Raw genomic sequence first — 12,485 nt, 5'->3', positions numbered from 1 at the left:
ACAGCAGTAGATCAGTGAAAAAGAAGAGGAAAAGGAAGAGGTGGAACTGTTAGTTTTAGAAATACTCTTTCAGAGTGCAAAAAAGAGACAACTCTCGTGTCTTTAACTGCTGGTGAAAATTATCAAGAGCTCTTCAAAATACAGGCAGATCCACAGGAGCAGGAGTTCAATCATCCATGATGAAGAACCTCCTGTTCTTTACCGTCTTGATCATGGGTCAGACACATTTAATTTAATACTCTATGTTTTCTCTTATAAAGGTATAGTTTACTTGTCTTTACTAAACTTTATTTCATGCGATATACTCAAATTTAAGTCATTTTATAGATCTTTTGAGTGTTGTTTTATCTTGTTTACTTCATGATTTTCTGTCCATATTAGTTCACAAGGCATCTAAAACAAGAACTGGCTTTTGATTGACAGGTCATGTAGGCGGTGCTAGTGACACTGGGACTGACATCACAGTAGGAGGTGTCATTGTTTCATTTGAATACCCAGAAAACGCTAAAGAAAGTGAAAAAAGCTTTTGCAAAATGTCAAATAACAAGTGTACAACCCTGACAACTCCACAGGATCATTTATGGATTCCGAAGGAGAGATTCTCGATGACTGATAACATGACCTTGAAATTCATCAGTGTGCTCATTAGAAACTTGACAATAAATGATACAGGAGAGTACAAATGTAAAGCAGGAAGGGAATGGTCTGAGGATGTGACATTAAATGTGCAACATGGTAAGAAATATTCATTTTCTCTTTCAAGACTTTAATTTTAACATTTTATATGCAAGCTTAAGACATTGTTTTACACCAATGTGATTTGTGCAAATTAAAATGAACAATGAATTGCATCTAGAATGATATTGCTTTTGTTTTCTCTGGTTTTCAGAACCCTACAGTGGGCCATCAGAGGAGCTGACTGCTTATTTAAGAGGAACTGTTACAATCAGATGCAAATATCCAGAGAAATATAAAGATTTTTCAAAGCATTTGTACAAAGTCCATAATAGATCCCTCCAGACTGTTATTACTGCCATTGGAGATTCACACAGACAAGGGAGATTTTCTCTGAATGTAGACTCGCAGGAAAATGTCTTCACTGTGACTTATTAATGTGAACAGACGTGATGAGGGGATCTATTTCTGTGGAATATGCTACTCATTGGGCAAAATTAGCCACAGCTCCCTCTTAACAGAAGTTCATCTGCATGTTACAGGTAAGAAACAATTAAACAAAACAAATTACACATAAAAAGTACATATTTAAGTTAGATAATTTTATTGTTAATATATCACTAATGGCAGTACTGGCAACCCAGAGCAAATGGTTTAGATCAGTCTGGTATTACACATGTGTCTGTGAAAACTGTCTCAGATGCCTGATCAAAGATAAATTAAGTTTTAGAATATCACAAGTAAAATAAATGCTTATCCATGACAAGAATCAGTATCTTTAGGTGTGAGGTGTGAGAGAAGAAACTACAATATCCTCTTCAGATACTAATGAGCAAAAGGTCTCACCAAATGCTAGGGGAACTTACGCTAGAGAGTTAGCATTGGTATGTCATAATTATGAAATAATAATCATATTTAGCAGATAAATGTAATATTTATTAGATTCAAAGTCATGATTATGAGATTTAAATGTCATAATTGAGTAAAAACTTTTGACCTTCATTTTGAAATTGAGCCTTATGAGCGGATTTGTAATGAGCAACCACACCCTTTGGTGCAGAAAGAACAAAACTGATGTGGCTGAAATGGCATCTTTCATTCAATGATTTTTAAAAATATAAAGGAACATACAATCTCAAACTGTCTAGTTGTACATAGAGCTGGGCGATTTTTTATAAAAAAAATTTCGATTAATTTGAATTTACGTTTTTGACACGATCATAGTTTTTTAAATCATGGAATCAAGGTTTTGCATGAAGTATTAGCAGACGCTATAGTTGGATACACTGTCTATCCACCAATGACTGAATATAAAAGAGAAAAATAAATGTTCACAGCACTTGGCTCGAAGTCGCCCTCAATCTGATAAGCTGAACATGTGTGGAAATATGCATGGCTGTGCACTCCAACGTAACATAGATTAACAACACGGAGACCGATATAAAGGCTGGTAATATTTCCAGTATGATTGTACAGTGTGATTGTAGGTAGACTTCGTCTATCATGCATGTTTACACCAGCTTAATCAAACAATAACTGTGTTCTGTGTAAGTTGTGTATGTCATGAAGCAATAAGCTACATTTTCTGAGATGTCAACAGAAATGTGTGTGTTTACAATAAAGTATTTGATCATACGTGACAGTTATGGGCCCTTCATATCAAATCATATAATGGATAGACTATAAATGGGAGAATCATCCACATCTGCTTTTACCATGATGATTCAGATAGATCACTAATTATTACTTTGTTCTGTGGTGTGTTTCAAATGTACTGCATTTATAGCCAACATGTTCCTTACATACAGTATGATGCTTTTTAGATGATGCAGGTTCATTGAAGACTATGACGACACCAAAACCCCGAACAAAATTTATCTCCACAAAACAAACAGTATCTGCACATTTTACCGTCACCACTCTGACTTCATCATCATCATCAACACATTCATATGCAGAGTCACTAAAACTGAAATCAGGTAAAACTCAGAAACCTCTAAACAAATTTCTAAGTGAAATTGGACTCAGTTTGACAGAAATCTCTGTGTTTGCAGATTTTATTGCGATAATCATGCTGTCGGTTACAGTGACTCTGCTTGTGTTCGGTTTTTCACTCTTTGTGTATTTTCGACAGAGTCAAGAGAAAAAAGGTAAAGATGTACAATATGTCTATCACTCTCTTGATTCAGACTCCAAAACAAAAAAACATGCAGAACTCTGTAAATGTGAGGTCATGTGATCTTACCGGCCAAGACCAATGCACAGGAAATAATGATAAAGTGAGTCATGTTTTTTTATGTGTTTTTGTATTGATGCATCTTTTCATTTCTGCAGACACACCAAGCAATATGTCTTCAATTCAGTTCTCTTTCCCTAGAATGTTCTTGTCATTTCTGGCCATGAGGGACTTTGTGCCACCAAAAATGATCCAGAGTTATGTACTTATTCATCCTGTGTTTACACCAATGACAATCCACTCACAATCCCCTCTGAGATTGAGAGCTTTGTTTGTGCTATGCCACATTTACCAATAAATCCTTTTGTGGTTGAGTGTTCTATTTACACTACAGCTCTGCTAACCAGTTCCTTTCGCTGGTCCAAAATGTTAACTTCCTCACAAGTATGAAGATATGATGCTAAACCAGTCAAACGTACAATTACAGTAGCCTGCAAGACCATAAAGACATTATTGTTGTTCATGTGCCATATCCATACCCAGTAATTTTCAAACCCACCATCAGGAGTTCCATTTAGAGTTAGACAAATTAGTGGATTTTCTGATACCAATAACTAATGTGGTGGAAAAGGCAGATATCCGATTAATCGGCTAATCGTTATATATATATTATCTTGCTTCAATATAGAACACTTGATTATCTGATCAAAATAGCCAAATATGCATTGAGTGAGGATAAAAATATGGATGAATATTGTCAATGATTTGATATTAGATACAGCAAAACCCCACGAGGTGTCAGTAATTATTTCTATTTCACCTCTAGGGGCCACTGTTATACTGTAGAACCAAACCGTTCTAACTGTACGATCCTCTATCATTGGCCACAGTGGAACATGGAACAATAAGTCATTAAAAAAATTGCCGCAATCGGCATACATTTTTGCCAATAACCGATAGTTCCAAAAAGCAACAATTGGCACCATTTAATCGGGAAAACCAGTATATCGGTTTACCTCTAGTTTCATCTCTGTAGAAGAGGTCTGCACCGACATTAAGTTGAAGCCCAAAACGGCAGTGGCGGAGCTAGGGGGTGGCTAGGGGTGGCCGTGGCCACCATGGACTGAATCCTGGTCACCCCATTGTCCACCCCACTCGCAATTGCCATTTTTGGGCACAAGACTTAACATGTACTGCCCTGAAAATTTCTGTGCCACCACAGACTGCTCGCTGGCCCCTGCCCGGCCACCCCTGTGAAAAACTCCTGGCTCCGCCCCTGCAAAACGACCCGAATCCGAAACTGTGTGACTGAGCGGTACTATAAAATTTAAAACTTTAAATTATTATAAAATTCCACCACTTGTGAACAAGACCCAGATATACTAAAACTCATTAACTTGGGGAAACTGCTCGCTCACTACCTGCAGAGGACAATCCACACTTTACCATCAGAGAATAATGGCCTCAGATTTGTGGTGCTGACCCTCATCCCAACCACTTCACAAACCGCCTTAGTGAGTCCATTGTTAGGTTCTATTGAATAATTGAAACACTCTTAAAATGTCAACAAATCCTTGTATGTACATATGACTAGTCTTCTTCCTGCTTCTGTTTCTTCATTCTTCACTACATTTCTGGTCCTGTTTCCTATATTGTGCATAAATGCTTCATTACAGCTCCTGTTCTCAATTATAAATGTTGACTCAGAATACTGCATAGCTACAGCTTCCACATTTCATTGCAAAGGTCATTAAAGGTCATGATATAATGAAGAAAGATGCTATTTGCCCGCATAGTGGTTTAGTTACAACATCTACCAGCAGGGGCAAACGGACCTTCATAATCAGCAAAACCCTGAAAGATATTGTGCATATCATAGAGAGGAGGGAGCGAGAGACACTGAAAAAGAAAGACAGACTGAGAGACACACACACAAAGTGGAGAAAGTTGGTGACCATCAAGAACCACACAGATGCAGCAGAATGATCCAGATCTTTTGTGATAAACTGCTGAAATTTCACCTACTGCTCACCTCCCTCCACCTCATGTCTGGTAAGAGTTTATTACACTTTTGTGGACAGCTCATTAAAACAACAACTGCTCTAAAAAAAGTTAATGTTTTCAATAAGGGTTCTTTTTCTCTTCTGTGTCATTTTTGCATAAAAGGGGTGAAATGTGGGACAAATAAGATCTTGACTTACACAGCATATGAAAAAGGAAACGTGGAAATACAGTGTCCATATGAGTCTAAATATGAAAAACATGAGAAGTATCTCTGCAGAGGGGAATGCAAAATACTAAATAAAGACAAACCTGTAAGTTCTGGATTGAGAGCAAATGATAAAAGATTCTCTCTGATTGATAACTCAACTACCCACATCTTCACTGTCACCATCACTGATCTGAGACCTGAGGATGAAGGCACATATTGGTGTGGGGTAAAGACAGGCATTGGACGCAGTGATGATTATACAGAGATTCTACTGGATATTAAACATGGTGAGTTAGAGCATATTTGTGATTGAATGATTTATATCACTATATCACTAACAAACCTACAGTATATCACTCTAATACTAAAAAAGAAATGGAAACAGAGGGCTGTTGTTGTGGTGGTTTTCTGTATCATTAGCTGTGAAGACCCGGTGTGAGGCATGAGAGAAGAAACCACAATATCCTCTGTAGATAATGAAGAGCTAAAGGTCTCACCACATGCTAGAGGCACTAACAGAAACAACTGATTCACATCACTTCCATTCCAAGAATCACAAAGTTTAATTTACAAAAAAATTGTTAGAAAAGGATTAGATGTTTCTTGTTAAATTTTATAGAAATCTATTTAGAGAAACAAATAAAGCCTTGCAAGAAAATAAAGAGGAAGTTCAAAGAGTTTTTGAAGTTGGCACTAGGCACCTTGTGTCATTTGCATGGCATCACAAAATCAATACTGTACCAGGACATTTAGTCAAACAGTTTAAACAGTTTTCAAACACCTCAAAAGCGGAAAGAGAACAGTCAAAGTCAAACTGAAGGACCGATCTAGATTGCTAAGCAATGAGAATAAATACTAAATCTGAGTTTTGCAACATCTAAAAACACTCTTTGGTTCTGTGTATTTACAAATGTATCCATGCATATGTGTGTTCATTTTGAATGATGGTGTTTTAGATGTAGGTTCACTAACCACGATGACGGCGACATCAACAATAGCTCAAACAATATACATCTGCTCAAACCAACCAGGATCTACCCATTATACAGTCAACCCAATGATTGTATCCTCATCATCATCAACATCATCATTATCATCATCACATTCATATTCAGTGTCAAGAAAACTGAAATCAGGTACAATTCAGAAGCTTCTACACAAATAATGGTTAAGCTGAATTCAAGTTGACAGAAATCTCTTGTGTTGCAGATTTGATTGTGATCATCACGATGTCAGTTACAGTGATTCTGCTTGTGTTCGGATTTTCACTTTTCGTGTGCTTTAGACAGAGACAAAAGAATAAAGGTAATGCTGTCTCTATCACATTAACATGCAGTATCTGCATATGCATAATCTGCAATGCTTAAAAATCTGCATATTTTGCAGATCAAGAGTCATCACTTATTGATAGTGGCAAACTGCAAGAAACTGCTGAAAATGTAAGTCCATATGTTTATGTGGGGTATGTTTTTGTGCATCATTTGACTTGGCGAATGTGCATTTGCTATTTAATGAACTACAAATGCAAAATGCAGTAACTATGTCTTTTCTCTGGCTTTTCTTTGGTTTTAGTGTGAATTTTTTGTTACTTCCATTTCACATACATTCTGAATATAAGCTAAACCCATCTGTAAACAGACAGATCATAATCAAAGAGACCGAATTCAGACATGATTCATTTTTGACAAAATGTTTTGTTACTGTATTTTGCACTATGGCTATATCTTTTGTGCAGAAAATTATTTACATAAACATGAATTTGAACTTATTCTCAGTTCAGTTCTTTCTCTTCTTTTTCCTCTTGAATGTTTATATAATCTCTGGCTATGAGGGACTTCAGAGCGTCAAAAATCATCCTGGCTCACTACCCACCAACCTTTCTAGGACAGACAGATTTGTTTATGCCACGCCACAATTACCCACCAACCCTTCTAGGACTGACAGATCTCTTTATGCCATGCCACAATTGCCCACAAATCCTTCTGGGACTGAGAGATCTGTTTATGCCATGCCACAATTGCCTGCAAACACTTCTGGAACTGAGAGATCTGTTTATGCCATGCCACAATTAACCGCAAACCCTTCTGGGACTGAGGGATCTGTTTATGCCGTGCCACAATTGCCCGCAAACCCTTCTGGAACTGAGAGATCTGTTTATGCCACACCACAATTACCCACAAATCCTTCTGGAACTGAGAGATCTGTTTATGCCATGCCACAGTTGCCTGCAAACCCTTCTGGAACCGAGAAATCTGTTTATGCCATGCCACAATTGCCCGCAAACCCTTCTGGAACTGAGAGATCTGTTTATGCCGTGCCACAATTAACCGCAAACCCTTCTGGGACTGAGGGATCTGTTTATGCCGTGCCACAATTGCCCGCAAACCCTTCTGGAACTGAGAGATCTGTTTATGCCATGCCACAGTTACCTACAAATACCTCTGCAGTGGAGTGTTCAGTTTACGCAATGGTCCAATTACCCAAAGTTCACAAGACATATCTAGGTCATGACGTTAAAGCAGACCTTTCCAGTAAGACCTAACCATACATCAAGTCTTAAACCTTTTCTGACATATACATTACCGGTCAAAAGTTTTGAAACACTTTCTCATTCTTTATTATATATATATATATATATATATATATATATATATATATATATATATATATATATATATATATATATATATATATATATATATTTTTTTTTTTTTTTTTTTTTTTTTTTCTTCACATATTAGAATAATAGTAAAGTCATCAAAACTATGGAGTAACATAAATGGAACTATGGGAATTATGTTGTGACTAAACAAAATCCAAACTAAATCAAAACTTTGTTATATTTGAGCATCTTCAAAGTAGTCACCCTTTGCCTAGAATTTGCAGACATGTACTCTTGACATTTTCTCAACCAACTTCTTGAGGTATCACCCTGGGATGCTTTTTAAACAGTATTGAAGGAGTTCCCATCTATGTTGGGCACTTATTGGCTGCTTTTCTTTATTATTTGGTCCAAGTCATCAATTTCAAAAACGTTTTTTTTTTTTTATAAAATTTAAGTTTTGTAATTAAATAAATTAATATGGTGGCACAATTATATTTTTGTCTACAAAACTAATTTTCAACATTTAAGCATACGCCTTCAGATCAAAAGATTTTTAAGATCATGAGAAACATTTCAGGCAAGTGTTTCAAAACGTTTGACCATTGCACACAGAAGGCTGAATGGCATGACCATGACTAGAGTTGAGATTCATTATAAAGAATGCAGATTTTACATACAGAAAACTGCAGTTCTACTTCTTCCAAATTGCCACATCTAATGCATTACTGACAACTGTGTCAAAATTTCCAGTTACTATATACATACATTTTTGTAGCTGTTTCATAGAACTGTTTATTGTACCTCATTATAGCTCTTGATGATGCTGATGCAGAAATGTGGAGTAGTTACAGCACTGCAGAGGAATGGTCCAATGAGGGCCATGAAGACTTGCAGTTCTTCCCAAAATTCTTCTAATGTTGACAAATGACTGCAACACAATGTAGAGAATTACAAATCAGCAATTTTATAAAGGCCAGACATTAAAATGTATTGTAAATAAAATGTATTGAAAGAGTATGGAAACTGTACATGATCATCTGCAACTAAGATATGTTTATTAGAAATGTACAATATTTGAAATGAATAAACCATTCAATGGTAAATAGAGGTTGCATGAAACATTATTAGTCACACACACACACATTTTAAATGTAATTAAAACCTAATAAAAAATATGTCAGTGTTTACAACAGGGCTATTGTCACAGAAACATTATACCACATTTAATTATCATGGGCCTATCAAGGTCTAATTAACATGTCATATCATAACATTATCAATTTTGATCAAAGATTAAGAAAATACCATAATTATGAAAAATCCTCTGTTTTCTCTTTCTAATCACTTCTGCCTCAGGAATCCAACAGTGCATCCGTCGTGCTCCTAAATTCCCTAATATTTTCCCACTTGTCTCCGCCCAATCCGCACGCTCGCACAATTCAAAAGATAACCACCAGACTGACTGACCATCACATGATTCCTCTAGAGTCTAGATTATCTGAAAATCATCTCCGGTTACACTTGTAGCCTCGGTTCCCTGAGATGAAGAGAACAAGACATTGCTGTAAGCACTATGGGCACCGTCCTTCTGCACTACCTTGTTGAAACCCTTATACAATCATGCCAAACCTCTGATTGGCAATGGTGTCTGAGCCCCACCCCTGTAGGCATGCAGTCGACCTATATAAGTGGGCACTTAGCTGCCATTTCTTCCGAATAATCTAACTGAGGAACAATTATTATTAAGTAGTAGTGCGGCCAGCTTTCGCAATGTCTCGTTCCCTTCCTCTCAGGGAACCGAGGTTACATGTGTAACTGGAGATGTACCCTTTCGATTCAGTTCACTCAACATTGCTGTAAGCACTATGGGGAACGGTATCCCATCACGTCGCACTATGTGATATTACACTCCCAGAGTTGTAACACTAAATAGAGATATTCATAGGAAATCACAGGCCACAGATCGATGACTTATAAGTCATATTAAATTGTATATGAATAGTCCCACGTGGCCGACACTAGATGGAAATGAATGTAGTATGGGATCTATATGAACCATATAGATATACACAGTAAGGTTTATTAACCCTCTCACAACATGGTTGGAAAAGTAGGTTTAATTTCTTATGGGGTGCTTATGACTTATGAGCATATAATTCAGTGGCTGTGTTGATTATAGTCGGTAGTCATAGTCGTAATAAGGGCTTGGGCTCACCCGCTTTAATGTAAGAAATGCTCTATAAAGAGAGGTCTTGTGAGGAGATGGACACACGTCCGGGTTATAAAATCTCGTGAATGTGTTTTGTGAGGACCATCCTGCAGACAAACATATGTCCTGTCAGGACACACCGTTTGTCCACACCTATAAAGAGACCATGCCTCAAGTTGAATGCACTTTGACACCAATAGGGCAATTCACACCCTGTGATTTGTAAGCAAGATCGATAGCATCAATGAACTAGTAAAAAAGACTTTGTTTGGAGACGGACATTCGTTTGTGCATCCTCCATAACAAATAAAGAGCTGATCCTCACTGGGCATAACATATGCATAGATTGCTCTTCATCTGAATTAAATGGTGTGGGAAAGAAGGCTTGCAAATGAACCATTTAAGCCCTGAATGGCATTGATAAAACCTTATAAAAAGCTCAACAGATTCCAGTGGTTCGAACAGGGAGTTTATGAGTGCCTTCAGCGCCAGATTTAAGTCCCAAGTCGGCACCATAGCAGGGCGAGGGGGGTTCAAACGCCTCGCTCCCCTAAGGAACTTTATGACTAGATTATGTTTGCCTATCGACGAGCCAGCCTCCATGGCATGGTATGCTGAGATAGTCGCTACATAAACCTTGAGCGTTGACAGGGTAAGACCAGCATTCAGCTGCTCTTTAAGGAATGTCAAAATCTCAGCTATGTGGCAATTCACCGGGTCTTTAACACGTGAAGAGCACCAATTTGCAAACATGCATAATTTAAGTGCATAGAGACATCTCGTGGACGGTGCTCTAGCATGTAAAATGGTGTTCAACACCAACTGAGCCAATTCTGGCTCATCCGATGTGCTCGCTTTAGAAGCAACACATGTAGGTTCCACAGCTCTGGCTGGGGATGCCAAATCGTGCCTTGTGCTTGAGAGAGAAGGTCTCTCCTCAGCGATATTTAGGGCTGTCTAGAATTTCTATCATCACCGGAAACCAGAACTGACTGGGCGATTTCAGAGCAATTAACAGAACTGTTTCCGGACTTTGCTGATGACAGAATGGTGGAGGCACAACAGGGAAAATGCATACTTGCATTTCGCCAGCCATTTGTGAGCCACCAAAATAACAGCTGTAAACCCTGCTGTGTGTGTCGCAGTCTGGGACAACCTCTATCATGTTTTTTGCGTGGAGACTGTGAATATCTGCGTTTAACACCGGCGCATCCTGTGGTCAGACACCAGATTGCAAAAAGGCGGTAAAGCGAGGCGGCCGGTGTACAAACTGAATCGTATAACCATCCTCAATCATTTTTAACACCCAGTCTGACACGTCCGTGAGGGCTTGTCACGCATTCGTGCTGTGGGACAGCAGCTTATTGCTCACCATAGGGAAGGGGTTGAGCATAATGTGTGAGGTGTATGATACATGAGGAGGAAAAGGCTGTTTTTCTGAGAATGTGTGAGCTTCCCGTGTTTGTACAACAGGTGCTTTTTTCTCTTTTGTTAGAACAATCTTTATTTGAGTAACACACACAGAAGAAACATTTTGAACAATGTCCCATTCCTGATTGTATTGGGGAAAAGGGGAGAAACACTGTATGCCTTGAATCAAGCCTTTTTTTGCTCTGGGCCGTGAATAACGGTGAGCTCTGGGCTCCTCTTCACAGGTCTGGACATGTCAGGAACATTTCTGCAGCCTGGTCGGGGTTTTTCCATCGGCATGTTTTTCATGCTGAGACAGTGGGTGCTTAATCTTGGGCCATAGTTAAGGTGTTTGGTGGCAGTAGTAGCTTTTGGTAAGTAACTTTACTTCTTTCTAGTAAGTCAGTCCACTGTCGGTCATCTTTGGAACGTTCTGAGGAGGATATTTCCAGTCATGGCAGTGCAGCTCCTCTACTTGAATGGGAAAAGACCGAAATCTCAAAAACGGTCGGTCAAGATTACGATCAAAGAACATATTTCAAATCAGCAATTAAATGGGATAATATTGAAATCATAAATTTTGCTTCTTTAACTCATATTACGCTAAAACAAGCAATTTTTCCAGCTTGTATAGCTGATGCGCCTGCACGTTCTAGAGATGATTGACAGGCGATGCTGTGTCTAAAAGGTGATTGGCTCTTTTACCTGTAAGGCGGGACTTCCTTTCTACATCCGTTGGCCGCTTAGAGGTCCTTGGTTGGGCGTTCCAATTTCTCCCATTCATTTAAATAGAAGTGGCCCATCTCTGCTAAATAATCCCTGGCATTATGTATGTGAATTCTCTATATTCTCAGCAAAAAATGATGTATGCTATTAATTGTGATTAATTCGTTTAATTATCGGCATGTCATGTAATTAATTAGATTAACATTTTTAATCGATTGACAGCCCTAATATATTATTATTATTATTATTATTATTATTATTATTATTATTATTATTATTATTATATATTATTACATATTTACACATTTTAATTTCATGACAAAATTCTATAAAATTTAATTGTATAATTTTTTAACAAAATTCAATAAAAACTACATATTTTACATTTTATTAATTTAGGTTTGCTACAAATGACACAATTCAGTTTGATGGAATTTTGTTATGAAATTGTGTAAATCTTAAAAATAGTTAA

At 37.6% G+C, this 12,485-nt stretch overlaps 1 protein-coding gene and 1 long non-coding RNA gene across 6 annotated transcripts; both read left to right on the top strand.

The window, feature by feature from the left end:
* On the top strand, positions 1 to 2,833 carry LOC127444146 (uncharacterized). The gene is made up of 5 exons (XR_007897772.1): positions 1 to 216; positions 424 to 735; positions 890 to 1,217; positions 2,499 to 2,654; positions 2,730 to 2,833. It is a non-coding gene; the product is annotated as an uncharacterized LOC127444146 (long non-coding RNA).
* A 31-nt stretch (positions 2,834 to 2,864) lies between these two features.
* Positions 2,865 to 7,671, top strand: LOC127444145 (uncharacterized). Of its 5 annotated transcripts, none has more exons than XM_051703368.1 (7): positions 2,865 to 2,954; positions 3,053 to 4,903; positions 5,018 to 5,350; positions 6,020 to 6,199; positions 6,273 to 6,368; positions 6,450 to 6,502; positions 6,895 to 7,671. In XM_051703368.1, exons 2-7 carry the CDS (start codon positions 4,834 to 4,836, stop codon positions 7,603 to 7,605), a joined length of 1,443 nt encoding a protein of 480 aa, XP_051559328.1. In that variant the 5' UTR covers positions 2,865 to 2,954; positions 3,053 to 4,833; the 3' UTR covers positions 7,606 to 7,671. The 5 variants fall into 5 exon arrangements, with proteins under 5 accessions (XP_051559328.1, XP_051559324.1, XP_051559326.1 ...); XM_051703364.1 differs by having other exon boundaries at positions 2,868 to 2,954; positions 4,675 to 4,903; XM_051703366.1 differs by having other exon boundaries at positions 2,868 to 2,954; positions 4,672 to 4,903; positions 6,904 to 7,671.
* The last annotated feature ends 4,814 nt before the right edge of the window (positions 7,672 to 12,485 follow it).

Source organism: Myxocyprinus asiaticus, chromosome 7, assembly GCF_019703515.2.
Source record: "Myxocyprinus asiaticus isolate MX2 ecotype Aquarium Trade chromosome 7, UBuf_Myxa_2, whole genome shotgun sequence".
Classification (NCBI taxonomy): Eukaryota; Metazoa; Chordata; class Actinopteri; order Cypriniformes; family Catostomidae; genus Myxocyprinus; species Myxocyprinus asiaticus.
Note: the sequence above shows the minus strand (reverse complement) of the source record. Positions and strands in the feature narration are given on the sequence as shown.